Here is a 22023-nt window from a genome sequence, read left to right on the forward strand (position 1 = left end):
TCAATTATTTTTATTAAAGTACAAGTTTGATCCTTGGTTAAAACATCTACGGTCTTTTCACAATTTTTACAATTACATAATCCTATTCCTAAACAATTATTTTGCACATACATACATATCTATTTTGCTTTTAGAGGTTGTAGCAACTCACCACCTTTGATTTACGACCTAGGTATAAAACTTTATGTGGTAGGGTGTTACAATTTATTTATATGTTGGGTCGGAGGTCACTTGATTATGTTATAGGATATTATTTGAGCTTTGAAATTCTTATAATTAAAGAAGAGAACTTTGAATCTTGGATAAGTAAATGTCGTGTTTTTAAAAAGATTCATAAGACAAACTAAAATCACTATTTTTGAAATCATTTTTTACGTATCCTCTTATGACAATTCTTAAACCCTCTATTGAGAACCTGCGATGATGACATTCTTGCGCTCCTACAAACTTCTCTTTTCAGGACATACGAAAAAGCCTATGGAGTTTTACTAAGTTCTTAACTATGTTGTTTCTGTTTGTATACATATGTTATAATTTTTTTTCTGCCTTTATTATTTTATTCTTGTAAGAGGGATAGGAGTCGTGATTATAATGATATGTATGTATATAATATTTGTAAGTTACTTGTGAAAAAAGCGTTTGTATATCTATATATACATGTTTGTATCCAAGGAAAAGAACTTTCAGTTTTTCAAAGAAAACAGCGATTCACTTTCGAGTTAAAGGCTCCTACTTTGTTACTAAGTATATAAAAGTCGTCGTAATGTCCTCACTATCAGATTGGCGCAGTCATAAGCATGACATTTTAATAGTAAGGATGTTACATTATGGTATCAGAGCAGTCTTTCCTGTAGAGCCTAAGGAATGGACTGACTGTGATTCAATTGTAAACTCTAAGTATCTATCATGTTGTAGGTCTTGTCTGAATGACGAGAGTTAGAGCTTTATGCACATGATGATCTATTGAATAATACTGTTAGTCTATTATTACATGCATACTTCATGGTATTAAGTTTGGCCAGCTTAACACTAATGGTTTATGTATATGAGAACACTAATGGGTTATCATAGAATATATACGAATTATAGGTAACATAAATCATGGGTTTTGGAGAACGTTAGAGGTTGCTTCTCGAGTACTTGGTTACGTATCTTGTTCTTTCATGGTTTACTTGTGCACGGAATTGTGATCACACTTTTCACAACTCCGGTACAACTAACCAGCAAGTGCACTAGGTCGTCCAAGTAATAAAACCTTACGCGAGTAAGGGTCGATCCTACGGAGATTGTTGGCTTGAAGCAAGCTATGGTCATCCTGTAAATATTAGTCAGGCGGATTCAATTGGTTATGAGTTTTGATAATTGAAAGATAAATAAAACGTAAATTAAAATAAAGATACTTATGTAATTCATTGGTGAAAATTTCAGATAAGCGTTTGGAGATGCTTTGTTGCTTTTGAACCTCTGCTTTCCTATTATCTTCATCCAATCATGCGTGCTCCCTTCCATGGCAAGCTGTATGTTGGTGGATCATCGTTGTCAATGGCTACCATCTGTCCTCTCAGTGAAAATGGTCCAGGTACGGTTTCTGTATGGTTAATCAACTATCAGATCTCTCGTCTCGGATGAAAAATACCAGGCACAGCTACCACACAGCTAATCATCTATCGGTTCTCACTTGTATTAGAATAGGATCTTTCTATCCTTTTGCACACTGTCACTGCCCCCAACATTCGTTAGTTTGAAGCTCGTCACAGTCATCCTGTCCCAGATCCTACTTGGAATACCACAGACAAGGTTTAGACTTTCCGGATCTTGGGAATGCTGCCAATTAGTTCTAGCCTCTACCATGAAGGTTCTAATCTCACGGATTCGAATGCTCTGTTATCAGGAGAGGAAAGTCAAATTCGTGGATCAGAGACCCAAGAGACTATACTCCGGCTGTCGTCTAATGACTATGTTGAACATCATGTAGACCGTTGGAAAATACGTAAGAGAAAAAGATCTAGGCATGGCCAAATGGCTAGCCTCCCAAATGTGAAAAATGGCATCAGCCTCCCAATACAATAGTAAAAAGTGTTATTTATACTAAACTAGTTACTAAGGATTACAGAAAATAAGTAACTAAGTGCAGATAGTGCAGAAATCCACTTCTGGGGCCCACTTGGTGTGTTCTTGGGCTGAGCATTGAGCTTTACACGTGCATAGGCCTTTTCTAGAGTTAAACACCAGTTTGGATGCCTGTTTGGGCGTTTAACTCCTGTTCTGGTGCCAGTTCCGGCGTTTTACGCCAAAAAAGGGTCTCTAGCTGGCGTTGAACGCCAGTTTGGGCCATCAAATCTCGGATAAAGTATGAACTATTATACATTGCTGGAAAGCCCAAGATGTTACCTTTCCAGCCCAATTAAGAACGCGTTAATTGGACTTCTGTAGCTCAATAAAAATGCATTTGAATACAGGGAGGTCAGAATCCAACAGCATCTCCAGTCCTTTCTCAACCTCTGAATCATATTTTTGTTCAGGTCCCTCAACTTCAACCAGAAAATACCTGAAATTACGGAAAAATACACAAACTCATAGTAAAGTCCAGAAATGTAATTTTTGCATAAAAACTAATAAAAATATAGGACTTTCATATAGATATCCCGATCTATTGAGCCGTATAAATAGGCTGTTACCACATCCATTAAATGCATATGCAGTTTATGATATGCAGATAAACTGACCAAATAACGCAATGTTATCTCATCCACTATAGGGGAATACGTTTCTTCATAATCTATACCAGGTCTCTGTGAAAAATCTTGTGCTACACGTCGAACTTTGTAGCGTACAACTTCATTTTTCTAATTTCGTTTTCTCACAAATATCCATCGGTATCCAACAGGTTTTACATCTTCTGGTGTACAGACTACAGATCCAAAGACTTCACGTTTTGCAAGTGAGTCTAACTCAGCCTTCATGGCTTCTTTCCATTTTGGCCAATCATTTCTTTGTCGACATTCGTCGAATGATTGGCTCAAGATCCTTACTTTCATGCATGATATCTAATACCATATTATATGCAAATATTTCATTGACAATTGTCTTATTTCGGTCCCATTTCTCTCCTGTAAAGACATAATTTATTGAGATCTCGTCATTTTCACAATTTTCAGATACCTGAACGTCTTTTGGCGTCAAAATTATATCAGAATTTTGGACAACTGCAGGTGTCTCTATTATGTCTTTTCCAACAGAAATAATATTTACCTCTTTTCTTTTTCGAAGATTTTTGTCTTTGGAACTGACAGGCCTGCCACGCTTCTGGCGTGAATTTGTTTCAGTGGCTATTTGTCCGACTGGGACCTCAATTCGAATTGGGGCATTTTCCGCTGGTATATAAGATTTGGTTATCCTCTTTGAATCGGAAAATGCATCAGGCAATTCATTTGCTATTCTTTGCAAGTGTATAATCTTTTGAACATCTAGTTCACATTGCCCTAATCGAGGATCTAAATGCATCAAGGATGATGCATTCCAATTACGTTCCTTTTCAGGAAGCTTATTCTCTCCCCCTAATGTTGGAAATTTTAATTCATCAAAATGACAATTCGCAAACCAGACTTTAAATACATCTCCAATTTGTATCTCAAGATACCTCACTATAGAGGGATAATCATATCCAACATATATCCCCAATTTTCTTTGGGGTCCCATTTTGGTACGATTAGGTGGTGCAATGGGAACATATATGGCACACCCAAAAATTCTTAAATGGAAAACATTTGGCTGCTGGCCAAAAGCTAATTGCATAGGAGAGAACTGATGGTAACTCGTTGGCCTCAATCGAATAAGTGCTGCGACATATAAAATAGTATGCCCCCAAACTGAAGTTGGGAGATTTGTTCTCATAAGTAAGGGTCTAGCAATTAATTGGAGGCGTTTAATAAGTGATTCTGCTAACCCATTTTGTGTGTGAACATAAGCTTCTGGATGTTTAACACTTATTCTATTAGCCATACAATAAGCATCAAAATCTTGGGAAGTAAAATTACCAACATTATCAAGATGAATTGCTTTGATTGGATTTTTTGGAAATTGTACTTTTAATCGAATAATTTGAGCCAGTAATCTCGCAAACGCTAGGTTGCGAGAAGACAATAAGCACACATGTGACCATCTCGAAGATGCGTCTATCAGGACCATAAAATATCTAAAAGATCCACATGGTGGATGAATAGGTCCACAAATATCACCTTGAATCCTTTCTAGGAATTCAGGGGACTCAAATCCAATCTTTACTAGTGATGGCCTTAAAATTAACTTTCCCTGAGAACATGCAGCACAACAAAATTCACTAGATTTAAGAATATTATGGTTTTTTAGTGAATGTCCATGGGAGTTTTCAATAATTCTTCACATCATGGTTGTTCCCGGATGACCCAATCGGTCATGCCAAGTTATGAATTCATTTGAGCTAGTAAACTTTTGGTTTACAATGGCATGTGATTCAATTGAACTAATTTTGGTATAATATAACCCAGATGAAAGTGAGGGTAACTTTTCTAATATAACCTTTTTATTTAAATCATGAATTGTGATACATAAGTACTCATGACTTCCCTCATTCATAGTCTCAATATGATATCTATTTCGGCGAATATCTTTAAAATTCAACAAGTTCCTTAGAGACTTGGTAGATAATAGTACATTATTTATTATAAATTTTGTTCCTCCAGGAAATAAAATTATAGCTCTTCCGGAGCCTTCTATCACATTGCCTGAGCCAATAATGATATTAACACATTCTTCTTTTGGCACAAGATGGGTAAAATATATATCACTTTTGAGAATGGTGTGCAAAATTGCACTATTCGCAAGGCATACATCTTCATTATATATCCTTGCCATTTTCTTCAAAGATAAATAATAATAAAATGAGTAGTAATACATGCACAGTCAAATTGAATTCTTGATTGAAATTTTCCTAAGAAACACTATACATAAAAATAATGTCATATACTAAAATTTTATTTTAAAACTTGACGCATTTAATGATTTTAAAATTCATGAACATTAATATTTCATTATTTATATACATCATATTTGAAACTTAAATACATAGAAAATAAAACTTAACAATAAGTTCTTTACATTATTTATTTACATGGATACTTAACAATCTCACATATTAAACTATTCCATCATTGATTAAATGACCAATATTTCCTTCAGGATCCTCAAAGAAATCAGATGCATCATAATGAGTTGTGGAATTTTCATCATCATTTGAAACAAAATTCGTTTCCTTTCCTTTGTCATCCTTTTTCAAGGATGCTAGATAAAGATCAACTAGGTGCCTTGGTGTACGACAGATACGCAACCAATGGCCCTTTCCACCACAACGGAAACACTTATCCTCTTTTGATTTATTTTGCTCAATATTTATTTCTTTATCCCACTTTTGGTGAGATCCTCTCTTTTGAACATAATTCCTTTTTTTCTATAATTTTTCTTGTTACCAAAACCTTGCCATTTACCTCTTCTGGGGTAATGATTTACTGCATTTACTTCAAAAAATGGGGCGGCGCCAGTTGGGCGCGTGATAAACCACTATTTTATGGTTTATCTTGTGCTCAATAGAGTGGTTTTATCAACTCTTTACCCACTTATTCATATGATTTGCATGTTTTATATTTTCCTTCCTGATTCTGTGCTATGATTGAAAATATGCTTCTTTGGTCTTAATTTTCCTATGTTTAAATCCTCTCTTATTACCATTCGATGCCTTGATATGTGTGTTAAGTGATTTCAGAGATTACAAGGCAGGAATGGCTTAGAGGATGGAAAGGAAGCATGCAAAACTGGAAGGAATACAAGAAGTTGAAGAAACTGCTAAGCTGTCCAGCCTGACCTCTTCGCACTCAAACGGTCATAACTTGAGTTACAGAGGTCCAAATGTGATGGTTCTAGTTGCGTTGGAAAGCTAACATCCGGGGCTTCGCAACGATATATAATTTGCTATAGCTGCTCTAAAGTTAGGCGACGCCAACGCGTGGATGACGCGCCCGAATCGCATCTGCGAATTTCAATCCATGCAAACGCGTGGACGACGCTTCCGCGTTACTTTCCCGTGACCTGTACGTACCGGAAAATGCTGGAGGGAATTTTTGGGCTGTTTTTGACCCAGTTTTTGGCCCAGAAAGCACAGATGAAAGGCTATAAAATGGGAGAATCCATTCATTCATGAGAGACATCAGATCATTCAATCATAATTCATAATTTTAGGATTAGATGTAGTTTTAGAGAGAGAGGTTCTCTCCTCTCTCTTAGAATTTAGGATTTAGAATTTAGGATTTAGGATTTCTCTTATTTTAGGATTTCTTCTTTAGTCACATGTTCAGTATTCCTTTTACTTTATATTTCTCTTCTACTTTTAGATACTCTAATGCTTTTATTTGTTAATTACTCATGTTGCCAAATTGGCTTATGAACCATTCATGTTATGATTTTCTTTATTTAATATAATTTGAGGTATTTCAGACTTATGATTGCTTTCTTTTATTTATTATATAAATAATTTGGATTTTTCTCTTTTAGCTTTGGTTAAGTAATTGGTTACACTTGAGTTATCAAACTTAGCAGTTGATTAATATTTTAAGCTTGCTGGTTGATTTGGATCCCTCTAAAGCTAGTCTTTCCTTAGGAGTTGACTAGGACTTGAGGAATCAAATTAATTAGTCCAATTGACTTTCCTTTATTTAGTAAGGGTTAACTAAGTGGGAGCAATGGACAATACTCATCACACCTGATAAGGATAACTAGGATGAGATTTCCATACCTTGCCAAGAGATTTTCTAATTACTAATTTATTTTTCTTATCAATTAAATTATTTGTTCAAACCTTTTTAAACTCCAAATGTACCTTTGCATAACCAATAGTAAATCATACTTCCCTACAATTTCTTGAGAAGACAACCCAAGGTTTAAATACTTCGGTTATCAATTTCAAATGGGTTTGTTACTTGTGACAACCAAACGTTTGTAAGAAAGGGATTCTTGTCGGTCTAAAAGCTATACTTACAACGGAAATTTATTTGTGAAAATTCTAGATCGCGCAAGAGTTTCGTTCTTCAGCGCGTTTCGTGATTCTTTAAGAGTAACTCATTGTTGCGTTCAGCAACAAGAAGGAAAGAAATTAATTCAGAATATTTTTTAAATCCTTTTTCTCGATACTGTTGCTACAGGAGCACATTCGAGGCATGGAAGGTTGAAAATATTTTCTCCAACATATCATTATCAGATATCTTTTTCCCACATAATTTCATTTGTGAGGTGATTCAAAATATTACCGAATTATATTCATTTATGGATTTAAAATCCTGTAGACGCAAGTGCGTCCATTCATATCGGGCTTGAGGAAGTATCATCGTCTTTTGATGATTATACCTTTCTTCAAAGTCTTTCCAAAGATCTGCAGGATCTTTTAATGTGAGATATTCATTTTTCAATCCTTCGTCAAGATGACGACGAAAAAAATCATGGCTTTGGCTTTATCCTTTTGGGATGCATTATTTTTAGCCTTAATGGTATCTCCAAGATCCATTGAATCAAGATGGATTTCAGCATCTAATATCCATGATAAATAATTGTTTCCAGATATATCAAGAACATTGAATTCAAGATGAGAGAGGTTCGACATAATGAAAATTTGTTACCTGAGTCTTCCTAAAAATTTGATTAGAGTCTCGTGCTGATAACGTGTTATAAAATAAATATAAAATAAAAAAATAAGTAGAATACTCTAGTACCATAATTACTATCTCAGTATAATAAATATGATTAATATATTTACTAATATTATATATAAAGAGTGAGAGAGAAGAGTATTCAAAAATACTTATAAAATAAAGTAAAAGAAAATTATATTAGTAATATAAAGAGAAGGAGAAGATTTTATTGTTGTATGTATATATTACTTCTAACTATGCATCCTATTTATATTTGTACAATATTAGCTTTTTCAAGCTTTGAAATGGCACGGTCTACATTAAAGATTTGTATTATCCAAACATCTTTTATTGGATAAAGAGTTAGTGGTCATCATCATACTATAACAATTACAACTACCAATCAAGAAAGAGATGAAAACATAAATATTATTTAATTACCAAATATTTTCGGTTTTTTATCTTTTAATATGTTCCTAACAAAATATATCTTATCTTAACAAAATAATTCTTTTTAACAAATATATCTTATCTGGATCTTAATAACGTATAAGTTGACAAGGATGTCCTTAAATAAGTCAACATCGGTAATTAATGCTTATCTAATTATAACAATTAATGTAAGGGTATTATTAGTAATAAAAAAAACTAATTAATTGTTTCTTGATCATAATATATTATGCAGTGTTGTAAAAATCAGACCGGATCAAAAAATTGGTGAATCGAACTCTAAATCGGTTCGCTAATTAGACCGCACAAGGATGAGAATCGGTGTGAACTAGTCAAATTCGTAGTGAACCGATAAAAATCAATCAAACTCGATAAATCGGTCCAACCAAACCACTGATAATTAAAATTTTGCAAAATGAGTGAAGTGGGGTTTGAATTCTGTCCTCAATGAAAAAAGAGCATGTTACAACCACCAGGCAATTACAATTCTAATTATTATGTTTACAAATTATATATATATATATCTTTTATCGAATATATTTACTTCTATTTAATTTATTTTAATTTTAGTTATAAACTCATTTGTTTTTAAATTAATTATATTTTTATTTAATAATAATTATAAATTCACTAATTTTTTCATAATTATATAATATCTATTAGTATTATTTTTTAATAAATACTTGTAGCATATAATAGTATAATAGATATAAATTTATTAATAAATTATTAAAATTTAAAAATAATTATTATTTTAATATAAAAACAAAATAAAATATTTATGATGGAGTAAAATTAATAAAATGCTTATTATTTCTGTTTCATATTATTTTAGAATAGTTGAATATTTTTAAAATGTTAGTAAAAATATGTATTTTAAATTTTAATTTTAAATTTTTTAATATTTTTTATTTTTTATTTACATAGGACCGGATTAACCGGTTTAATCAGTGACCCACCGATTGAACCAATGATCCAGTAACCCAATAACTTAATCGGTTCGATTACTGCTTCAATTCTGACAACTATGATATTATGTATTATATACTTGGAATGAAGAGTTATTATCTTAGCTTTCATATATCTAACTAATGAGTGACTGTGGTTAAAACTTAAAAGAAAATCAAAACTAATTAAAAATTAGTTTTTTTAATCAATAGGCAATATACGTTTCTTTTTAATAGAAAATTATTGTTGTTGAAAAAAAAATCCCGACAAATTGTTTTTTTAACCAATAAGTTAAAACAATTATGTATCAGCTCTAAAAAATAATTCAACAAAATAATAAATGAATAAGTATTAAGAAAGAAAAAATATAAAAAGACTATTAATGTTAAAAATGTAATAAACCTTAGAAAAGGTTTAATTTTTCTTTCTATTAATGTTATTAAATATAATTTTTTATTATTTAATAATTTTTTTATATTTTCTGTTAGTTTTATACTTTTATTTAAGAAATATAAAATGAGAAATCGCATTTTTCGTTACCATTAAGAAAAAAAGAGATCGAGAAGATTCTTTTCCGGAAAAAATGAAGTAGCTAGGTGGGGAACGGGGGAAAGAATGAGGGAAAATTTGACGATGGTCACACTTCACAGTTCACACTTGTTATGTGTGTGTTTTGATTTTTGAAAAATGAAAATTGGAAGAGCAAGAGCAAAAATAATAGAGAAATGAAACGGCAGCCTAGCAGCTAGTACTTCCTAGTTCCTAGCTTAATAAACCCACTAAACTCGTCACTCCTCATCACTTCGTAACAAACTAACAATCACGTTTCTTCTTCAAACGCCATCTTCCATTTGCACCCTCAATTCCTTCCATTGCTTCCCTAATCGCATGGCTCCGAGGCGATCCAACAAGGTACGCACGTGTACCTTCCATGCTCACTTCCATTTCCTCACTCGTTTCACTTCAATCTTGTTTATGTTTTTGAATTGATGATGCATTTTTTTCGTAGAAGCGAGAAACGCGAATGGACGCAGCCATTGACGCCATGGCAGTGATGGGATTCGAATCAAAGCTCGTCAGATCAACCGTCAACCACCTCATCAAGAATGTTTATGGCTCCGATGGATGGCCCTTCATTGAAGCCGACGGTTACAAAGAGCTCATTGAATGCCTGATTTCTGATCAGGAACAACAACAACCGCCAAACGCTTTATCAGAGGTACATTCATTTTGATTCGGCATTGTGGTTTTATTCTTTGATTTCTAACAAGTCTTTGTTTTGTTTGACCTTTGTTGTTTATACCCTATGGAGTTCGATTGGAGTTGATTTTGAAAAAAAATGTAGCTGATTCCGCCATTAAATTTGCGGTTATAGGCCGCAATTTGAAACATTTTCTTGTTTTACCCTGCTGGAATGGAAGAAGTAATCTTCTTTAATCTTCTTTTAAAAAAAAAAAATTACTAGTGCCATGCACAATATCTAGTTAATTTTATGGTAACATGTATCATAATTGGATTGGATTTTAACAACTATAATTCACAAAGAAATATAATTTAATTTTGTGTGGTGGCTAAAACCTTTTGCTGAGTTTGGTGTTTTAATTTGTTAGAAGACAAGGTAAGCATTTCTTCTATTCTTACACAAGAGAATGCTAGAACTTCCAAAATAACCTACTCATTTTACCATAGTTAACTCTGTGCTCTCTTTTATGTCATTTCCTCATTTCTTTTCTTCTTTTTTCTCAGTGTTGATTTTTTTAATGTATCCATCTAAACCGTATGTAATGATTCAATGGTTCTTTCCTTTTGTTGTTTGATTTAATTGTATTCATGTTCATTTGTGAATAATTGTGATTTATCCACGTGTTACTTATGTAGAGTGAGAGTCAGAGAGTACACTCTGAATTTTGCCACTTGCAATAAAAAGAACTGAGCTAGTGTTCTATCAAGTACTAGCATCCTTGTCGCAGAAAATATAAGAAAACTTGTTCTCTTGGGGGTTTCAATGGTCACAACAACTTCCGTTGTATCTTCAGTTCAGCCTTGAGATTTTCTATCTAGAAACAATATATATATATATATATATATATATATATATATATATATATATATATAACAGTCGGTTTCATGCATTGGCTCCTGTCATTATTAACAAAACTCTGCCTGTGCAGGAAAGCTACATTTTTTTTTACCTTATGCATGAAAATGATATGTTTCTCCATTCTGTTACTGTTGTATCATTTATATTTCTGCCCTGCTTCCTTTATCCGACCAAACCTACAAGGTGCGACTTTAGGACCAAAGTTTTACCTAATAGCCTAATGGAAAGAGAAGGGAAGCGGGTAGAGAATATGCCTTAAGGATATTTTTCTAAAGAAATTGCATCACAGATCTTAACAAATTCCGGCCTGCAAGGTATTCTAGTAATTTGACAGCAATGGTTGGTCTACGCATTATTCATAAATTTGTGATCCTTCTTAATCATCAGATAAAGAGCTCTACCTAACTCTACTTTCTGCGTTTTCACTTGGCATGAACTGATGGTAACTTAAAAGTTCAAAAATTAATTATCTTCTTGTTTTTTATGGATATTTAACTACAGCTATTATATCTCTACCAAGGATCTTTGTCTTACACTTAATTATTCCATGTTTCTTGCTGAATTTATTTTTTGTTTGATGCTTTTTTTGACTGAGTATATTAAAAAGGAGTTATTTGTGCAATCAATTTTTTATAGTTCTTACAAGATTTCTTTTACGATATTTACCTACCCAATGGGAACAATTATAGTGTGGATGTCAACACTTTGGCAAAGTCCATTGCTTATACTGTGTAAACTTAATTCTTCTAGGATCCTTCTTTGTAGTCCTGATCTTAGTTGAACAATATTCTTTCCTTTATTAACTTTTTTCAGTCTAATAGCTCCTTAGTGGCAGTTCGTGTTAAGTTTTGTTAGATTCATATAGTAGATTAACCATGTTTGATGGGCTATATGTTTTCCTTTCCTTTTCTTTTTCTACTAATTCAATGAAATTTCTTTTAATTTTGGGAACTGGGGCTGCTGTTAGCTTGAAATTCAGTACTGGTTCATTGACCTTGTGGCTAGTTATTCTAATAATATTATTATTAACACTGTCTTCTGTGATCTTGTATTGTTTTATGTGAAGGACAAAGAGGAAAACCGAGAAGATGGCCACAGTGAGGCATCTCCTTCTGCTTGCTCAAACAGAACCCCCTTTCAACCTTGCTCTAACACTGAAAATACTGATGGTGCATTAACAGTTAATCAGACCATTGACACCGTATCAGCATCCAGTCACACAAATAATCAACCTTCCTTCAAGGCTGTAGACTCTGCATCAGCAACCGGTGAAACTCATGATCAACTTCCCATTGTCGAGTCTGCTGAAACTCCACCTGCTGTTAATCATCTTCCTATCGTAGATTCTGTTGAAACTCCAGCTAGCATCAATCAACTTCCCATTGTCAAGTCTGAAGATGCGGTGCCGGAAGAGAATAAATCTAGTAACCAACTCTCTTTTGTCTTCATTGTGTCATTTTACTTGGTTTTGAAGCAAAGGCTGAATGTGTGATTGTTGTTTTGATTATGTTGTTTGCTACTGTGTTGCAGATTTTAGGCTTGCATATTCTCCTCCTCTTAAGATTGAGGTATCACCACCTATGGAGAATTTTGGTTGTAAAAAGCGTAAACCGTGCTATGGCTGGATTTCTGATGATGATGATGAAGAAGAAGAAGAGGAGAAGAAGCTAATAGAACTGCCTCCAGCTTCAATGTCTAAAGTTAGAACTATGCTGGTAAATGAAAGGGTCAATTAGTGCAAACAAGGTTAGGGTAGTGGATTTTGTAAATGCTGTTCATAGTATGCACTTAAGTCTCTAACCTGGTGTATAATTAATACCTGAGTAATCAGGTTGTGCTCGTTAGAAGATCTTAATAATTGATTAATACTTATCGTCGATAGTTAAATATAGAATATCTTATGTCTAGTACCATGCCTAGTGTTTTTTCTTACATTATTTATTCCTACTTGTTATTATATGTTTCAGAGTATATCACTATTCCGGATCATCAAAGATTTAGGAGCTTATAAAACTAACCAAAAGTTAAACTAATGTAATACCCGAAAAATAAAAGCCATTATAAAATTTGAAAAAACATTAACTACATAGTTAATTCTGTTAAAAATATCATGAATGTATTTTCCCTTTTTTCTTCTTTCTTTTGTAAATTAAAATCTCCAAATTTGACCTCTCCTTCCATATTCCAAAATCCGATATTTTTTGTTCCCTTTCTCCATATGGGTGTGATGTTGGTGAAACACAGGTAAATGACCCAATGGTGGTGTATTACTAGTTTAGGGGACGAAATTGCTGAGTTTGTGATTTCGAGGAAAAAGAAGGGCAAGGCTGGAAAATATGAGAGAAAGACAGGGGCACTTTCATCCAATCAACTCGAGAAACTTTGGGGACACAATGAGGGTGATTTCCCTGGCACCTGAATGCATGTTGCGCAAGCGTGGGGTGGGGAAGGGGTGCCGTTTAATTGAGAACATGTCTCTCTTGAAAAGTTTTAGGAAGCGCCGGTTGCCTCTAGCACTATGACGCAAAAAAAATGATTTTAAGGATTTTTTTTTTGTTTTTTGGTATTACCTCAGTTGGTAAGAATTATTTTAAAAATTGTTGTAAAATAAATAAATAAAGAAGAAGAAATAAAACAAAAGTGTAAATAGAAGATTCTAGTATTAATGTTTATAAATACTATTATCTTACTATAATACTAGAAGTGATTCATATATTTATTAATATATGTAGTAACATAAATAGAGAGAGATATTAATAGTGTAGAAAGAAGGAAGAGAATGTTTATTGTTATGTGTTTTTGTCTGAGGCTTAGCCTCCTATTTATATGAATACAGGAAGGTAACTTTTTTAACCTTAATAAATTCATTCTTTCTTGAGAATGAACATCCACATATTCAATCTTATCACGACACTCATCCTTGAATGTCCATTTAGGATTATGTCTCGTTAAAACCTTACTAAAGAAAACTCAATGGGAAAAACTTTAGTGAAGGAAAAAGAGTACAATATTTTTTGTAATGGGGACTCTCTCATTAAAAACCTTGTCAAGAAAAATCCAATGGAAAAAAAACCTGACTAAGGAAAAAAGAGTACAGTCTCCCTCCCTTGTCGACATCATTTAATATCTTGAAATCGGCGCATCCCAATCTGATGTATCAATTTTTCAATGGAGGATTTTGAGAGTGACTTTGTAAATAAATCTGTCAGATTATCACTTGAGCGGATCTTTGATGTATCCACCTTTAAGTTGAGCAATGCATCCTATATTATCTTCAAACAGGACAGTTGGAGCTATCTTCTGATCATTCAGTGCAAATGATGACAGAATATATTGAATCAAACTCCTGAGCCAAAAATACGCGCGACTTGCTTCATGAATTGCTAGTATTTCATCATGATTAGGGGATGCTGCTGTAATTGTCTGTTTCGTGGACCTCCATCCTGTTTGAGATCTCCCTTTGTGTGGATCAGACAAGCATCCTGCATCTATATAGCCAACTAGTTGTGGCTTGAATCCATATGGATAAAACAATCCCATATCAACCGTCCCATGAAGATATCGAAAGATTTGTTTAATTCCATTCCAATGTCTTCTGGTTGGAGAGGAACTATATTTTGCTAGTAAATTCACATCAAATGATATATCGAGTCGTGTATTATTAGCAAGATACATTAGTGCTCCAATGACACTAAGATATGGTACTTCAAGACCAAAGATATCTTCATTTTCTTCCTTAGGACGGAATTGATCATTTTCAACATCCAGAGATCTTACGATCATTGGGATACTTAATGGATGTGACTTTCCCATATAAAATCTCTTTAAGATCTTTTTTGTGTACGTTGTTTGATGAATAAAGATCCTATTTTTGTATGCTCGATCTGCAGGTCAAGACAAAATTTAGTCTTTCCAAGATCTTTCATCACAAACTCTTCTTTTAAAGTTTTTATAATTGTTGGAATATCTTCAAGAGTTCCAATAATATTTAAATCATCAACGTATACAGCAATTATAATGAATTCAGATGCAGATTTCTTTATGAAAACACATGGGCAGATATTATCATTCTTAAATCCATTTTTGGCCAAATACTCAGTAAGAGGATTATACCACATTCGTCTAGATTATTTTAGACCATGTAAAGATCTTTGTAATTTGACTAAGTACAACCCCTGTAAATATCCATTGGATGGTTTAGATATCATTAGTCCTTCAAGGACTTTCATATAGATATCACGATCTAATGAGCCGTATAAGTAGGTTGTTACTACATCCATTAAATACATATATGATTTATGATATGCGAATAAATTGACCAAATAACGCAATGTTATCGCATCCACAACAGGAGAATATGTTTCTTCATAATCTATACCGGACGTTTGTGAAAAACCTTGTGCCACAAGTCAAGCTTTGTAGCGTACGACTTCATTTTTCTCATTTTATTTTTTCATAAATACCCATCGGTATCCAACAGGTTTTACATCTTCTGGTGTACGGACTATAGGTCCAAAAAATTCACGTTTTGCGAGTCTAACTCAGCCTTCATGCCTTCTTCCCATTTTGACCAATCATTTCTTTGTCGATATTCTTCAACTGATCTTGGCTTAAGATCCTTACTTTCATGTATGATATTTAATGTCACATTATATGCAAATATTTCATTGACAATTGTCTTATTTCGGTTCCATTTCTCTCCTGTAAAGACATAATTTATCGAGATCTCGTCATTTCACAATTTTCAGGTACCTGAACGTCTTCTGCCATTAAAATTATATCAGAATTTTAGACAACTGTAGGTGCCTTTACTATGTCTTTTTCAGCAAGAATAGTATTTACCTCTTTTATTTTGCAAGGATTTTGTCTTTGGAACCGACATGCCTGCCACGCTTCTGGCGTGAATTTGCTTTGGTGGCAATTTGTCCAATTGGGACATCAACTCGAATCGGAGCATTTTCATCCGTTATATAGGATTTACTTATCCTCTTTGTATCAAAAAATGCATCAGGCAATTCATTTGCTATCCTTTGCAAATGTATAATCTTTTGAACTTCTATTTCACATTGCCCTGATCAAGGATCCAAATGCATCAAAGATGATGCATTCCAATTAAGTTTCTTTTCAGGACGTTTATTCTCTCCCCCTAATGTTGGAAATTTTGATTCGTCAAAATGACAATCCGCAATAAGCATCAAATGCTTGGGAAGTAAATTCACCAGCATTATCAAGACGAATTGCTTTGATTGGATTTTTTGGAAATTTTGCTTTTAATGGAATTATTTAAGCCAGTAATCTCGCAAACGCCAGTTTGCGAGAAGACAATAAGCACACATGTGACCATCTCGAAGATGCGTCTATTAGGACCATAAAATATCTAAAAGATCCACATGGTGGATAAATAGGTCAACATATATCGCCTTGAATCCTTTCTAGGAATTCATGGGACTCAAATTCAATCTTTACTGGTGATGGCCTTAAAATTAACTTCCCCTGAGAACATGCAGCACAACAAAATTCACTAGATTTAAGAGTCTTTTGGTTTTTTAGTGAATGTCCATGGGAGTTTTCAAAATTATAGCTCTTTCGGAGCCTTTTATCACATTGTCCCAATCAATAATAGTATTAACATATTCTTCTTTTGGTACAATATGGGTAAAATATATATTACTTTTGAGAATGATGTGCGAAATTGCACTACCCGCAAGGCAAACATCTACACTATATGTCCTTGCCATTCTCTTCAAAGACAACTAATAAAATGAGTAGAAATACCTACGCAGTAAAATCATTTCCTTGATTGAAAATATTTTTCTAAAAAGTATAGTATATACTAAAAATTTTATTATCAGTATCTTGGCACATTCATTGATTTTAAAATTCATAAATATTTTATCAAACATTATTCATATATATGACACTTAAATTTCAAATGCATAAAACTTAATAAGAAGTTTCTTACATTATTTATGCACATGAATACTTAACAAACACACACATTAAACTATTGCATTACTGATGAAATGACCAATATTTTCTTCAGGATCCTAAAAAAAATCAGATATATCATAATGAGTGGTGAAATTTTCAACATCATTTAAAACAAAATTTTTTGTCCTTTTCTTTGTTGTCTTTTTTCAAAGATGCTTGATAAAGATCGACTAGGTTTCTTGGAGTATGACAGGTATGTGACCAATGACCATTTCCACCACAACGAAAATATTTATCCTCAATTGATTTATTTTGCCCATTATTCCTTTTTTTATTCCACTTCTGATGAGATCCTTTCTTGTGAACATAATTCTTTTTCCTTCCATAATTTTTCTTGTTACTAAAACCTTGTCATTTACCTCATCTGGAGTTATGATTTGCCACATTTGCTTCAAGAAATGGGACAGCACTAGTTGGGCATGCTTCATGATTTCTTAAGAGCAACTCATTGCTGCGTTTAGCAACAAAAAAGCAAGAAATTAGCTCAGAATATTTTTTAAATTCTTTTTCTCGATATTGCTGCTGCAGGATCACATTCGAGGCATGGAAGGTTGAGAAAGTTTTCTCTAACATATCATTATCAGATATCTTTTCACCACATAATTTCATTCGTGAGGTAATTCGAAACATTGTTGAATTATATTCATTTATGGATTTAAAATCCTGTAGACGCAAGTGCGTCCATTCATATCGGGCTTGAGGAAGTATCACCGTCTTTTGATGATTGTACCTTTCTTCAAGGTCTTTTTACAGATCTGCAGAATTTTTTTTATTGAGATATTCATTTTTCAATCCTTCGTCAAGATGACATCGAAGGAAAATCATGGCTTTGGGTTTATCCTTTTGGGATGTATTATTTTCAACCTTAATGGTATCTCCAAGATCCATTGAATCAAGATGGATTTAGCATCTAGTATCCATGATAAATAGTTGTTTTCAGATATATCAAGAGCATTAAATTCAAGATGGAAAAGCTTTGACATAATGAAAATTTGTTACCTAGAGTCTTCTAAAATTTGATCAGAGTCTCGTGCTGATAACGTGGTGTAAAATAAATAAATAAAGAAGAAGAAATAAAATAAAAGTGTAAATAGAAGACTCTAGTATTAATGTTTACAAATACTATTATCTTACTATAATACTAGAAGTCATATATATAGTAACGTAAATAGAGAGAGAGAGAGAGATATTAATAGTGTAGAAATAAGGAGGAAAATATTTATTTTTGTGTGTTTTTGCCTGAGACTTAGCATCCTATTTATATGCATATAGGAAGGAAACTTTTCAACCTTATTAAATTCATTCTCTCTTGAGAATGGACATCCACCTATTCAATCTTATCACAACAAAAGTGACTATATATTTTGTATTTATTGCAAAAACAAGTCTTTCAAATTTCTAGTTGTTTATCATGGATTGGTGCCCTCATTCATATAGACCGGTTCAATGAAAAATCAAAGTCGGTTAATTTTTCAAATTATTTATGATTTAGAACAAAAGATAACTTTAAAAATTAGCTGATATTAGCTAAAAAATAAGTTTCTAATTAAACTCATAATTAATATCTAACTTTTAAAAAATATAATTTTATATTTTAAAATTTTTAACTACTTTCTTTCAATAATATTTATCAATTTTTTTCAGGTAATTTTTTAAATTAAAATGTAAGTTTCACATTGCCAATATATTATTTCATAAATTTTTTTTACATAAATATAAATATTTTTAAATTAAATTTAACATATTTGATAAATGTTAACTAATATAAAATTAAAAATTCTCTTTCTCTCTCAATCTTCATCTTTATCTTTTCCTTTTTTTTCTTTCATTCTCTATTTTTTCTATCTTTTTGTTCTACAAAAAATAAAATTAATAAAATAATATAATTCAAATAAAAAATTATTATTATTATTATTATTATTATTATTATTATTATTATTATTATTATTATGTACATATTTTTTAGTTTTTTATTTAGTTTTAAATTTTTAATGTTAATCTTTTTTTTATCTATATTTTTATTTCACTTCTTTCAAATATTTATTAAATATAATTTGGAGAGAATACTAATGTTATGATTAAAAGTTAAAATCAAGATTCAATTGTTTAAAAAAAAATTAATTTTGAGTTAATTTTATAACTATCAATATACTTTTTAATAGTAATATCTAATTATATTTTTATATACATAGAGAGAAAAAATATTATTTTTAAATAGCAAGCATAAAAATTAATTATTTCTATTTGTGCAACAGAGTTAACACCTAATCAAAAGTATACAAGTTAAATTATTTCAAATTTTAGATAACGAATATTAAAATTAATTATTAGTAATAAATTAAACTCTTTCACATGAAAATAATAACTAAAAATTTTATTATTTAATTTTTTATCAATAGAGACTCTGGTCTACTTCTTAGTCGATGAGGACTTTTGTCCTCTACGATCTTTTTGTAAAAGTAATTTGATTTTATAAATCTTTTGTGTCATAATCTATAATGTCAGAATAAAATGGACGTAATTTTAAAATATTTATATTTCCGTACTATAATTTCGAGTAAAAATACTAGTAATTATATATTTTATATACCTTCTTTATATTTTAATATTAAATAAAAAGATTCCTATTTTGGAAAAGAAAAATCGTGTATGACTTTTAAAAGTTTTTTAATTTTAGTTATATTATTATGGTAAATTTTAAATGGTGATGAATTTATTTATCTACATAATAAATATTTATTTTTTTAATAACATTAAATTACATTTAGAAAATCATATACAATATCAACTTTAAAAAAAATCACCATAAAATTTGTGTATCGTTTTTTTTTTGGTATAAATCCAACATCGCTGGCAACTCCAAAAAATTTTTTAGCATTCAACTTTTGAACAAACAAAAATTCTTGCAAGAACAACACCAAAAATCTGATTGACGGTCCATTTTAAACGAAACGAGCATTTAAAAATTTGTCCAACACCCCATGCATATTTATGTTTGATCTCCAAAATTAGTGGCAAATTAAATTTACAAAATTACTTGTTCCAACAAATCAAAGGTCACAGTTAACACGTGAATCTGACACACTGATACACGTGTTACATATTCTGTTTGTCAATATCACATAAAGTACGAGGCGTGCTACACGCCACATTTAGATATATGCATGTTAAAACTCATCATCTCTCTTTCTCTCGCTATATATATAGTGGCTTTCATCTCCATTTTCACGATAAGTTTTAGGAAGCGCCAGTTTAAAAGAGGCTTTTCAGATGCCTCTAACACTCTGACGTAAAAAGAAACGGTTTTAAGGGTTTCTTTTACTTTTCGTATCACCTCAATTGGTAAGGTTTATTTCAAAAGTAATTACATACTTTTTATTTATTGTAAAAACAGGTTTCTTAAATTTCTAATTATTTATTATGGATTGGTGCCCTCATTCATATAGGCTGGTCCAGTAAAAAGTCAAAGTCTATTAATTTTTTAATTATTTATGATTTAAAACAAAAAATAACTTTAAAAATTAGCTGATATTAGCTAAAAAATAGATTTCTAATTAAACTCTTAATTAAAATCTAACTTTTAAAAAATATAATTTATATCTTAAAATTTTAAACTACTTTATTTTTCAATAATATTTATCAATTTTTTAGATAATTTTTTAAATTAAAATGTAGGTTTCACATTGCCAATATATTTCATAATTTTTTTTACATAAATATAAATATTTTTTAATTAAATATAGTCTTTATTTAAATAAATTTAAATATTTTTAAATTAAATTTAACATATATGATAAATGTTAGCTAATATAAAATTAAAAAATTCTCTCTCTCTCTCTCTTAGTTTTCAACTTTATCTTTCTCTCTCTCTTCTTTCATTTTTTATTTTTTCTATTTTTTTGTTCTAAAAAAAATAAAATTAACAAAATAATATAATTCAAATAAAAAATATTATTATATATATATATATTTTTTAATTTTTGTATTTAGTTTTAAATTTTCACTGCTTATGTTTTTAATCTATATTTTTATTTCTCTTCTTTCAAATTTTTATTAAAAATAATTTGGAGAGAATACTAACGTTATAATTAAAAGTTAAAATCAAGATTCAATTGTTTTAAAAAATTAATTTTGAGTTAATTTTTTAACAATCAATATAATTTTTTATACGAATATCTAATTATATTTTTATATATATAGAGAAAAAAATTATTTTTAAATAACAAGCATAAAAATTAATTATTTCTATTTGTGCAACAGAATTAACACCTAATCAAAAGTATATAAGTTAAATTGTTTCAAATTTTAGATAACGAATATCAAAATTAATTATTAGTAATAAATTAAACTCTTTCATATCAAAATAATAACTAAAAATCTTATTATTTAATTTTTTATCTATAGAGACCCTAATCTTCTTAGTTGATGAGGACTTTTATCCTCTACGATCATTTTGTAAAAATAGTTTGATTCTATAAATTTTTTGTGTCATAATTTATAATGTCAGAATAAAATCAACGTAATTTTTAAATATTTATATTCCCGTAATATAATTAGCGATAAAAATACTAATAATTATAGATTCTATATACCTTCTTTATATTTTATTATTTAATAAAAAGATTCCTGATATGAAAAAGAAAAATCGTATATGACTTTTAAAAGTTATTTAATTTTAGTTATATTTATTTTGGTAAATTTTAAACAGTGATGCATTTATTTGTCAACAACTCAATATAATAAATATCTGTTTTTTTTTAATAATATTAAATTACATTTAGAAAATCATATACAATATCAATTGTTTAGAAAATCACCATA

General features: G+C 30.9%; 1 protein-coding gene across 1 annotated transcript; it reads left to right on the plus strand.

Annotated features, from left to right (window-relative positions):
* Positions 1-9895: 9895 nt before the first annotated feature.
* Positions 9896-13118, plus strand: LOC130951049 (uncharacterized). Its single transcript, XM_057879662.1, has 4 exons — positions 9896-10022; positions 10120-10329; positions 12278-12635; positions 12742-13118. Exons 1-4 carry the CDS (start codon positions 9999-10001, stop codon positions 12945-12947), a joined length of 798 nt encoding a protein of 265 aa, XP_057735645.1. The 5' UTR covers positions 9896-9998; the 3' UTR covers positions 12948-13118.
* Positions 13119-22023: the final 8905 nt, after the last annotated feature.

This window comes from Arachis stenosperma, chromosome 9, assembly GCF_014773155.1.
Source record: "Arachis stenosperma cultivar V10309 chromosome 9, arast.V10309.gnm1.PFL2, whole genome shotgun sequence".
Lineage (NCBI taxonomy): Eukaryota > Viridiplantae > Streptophyta > Magnoliopsida > Fabales > Fabaceae > Arachis > Arachis stenosperma.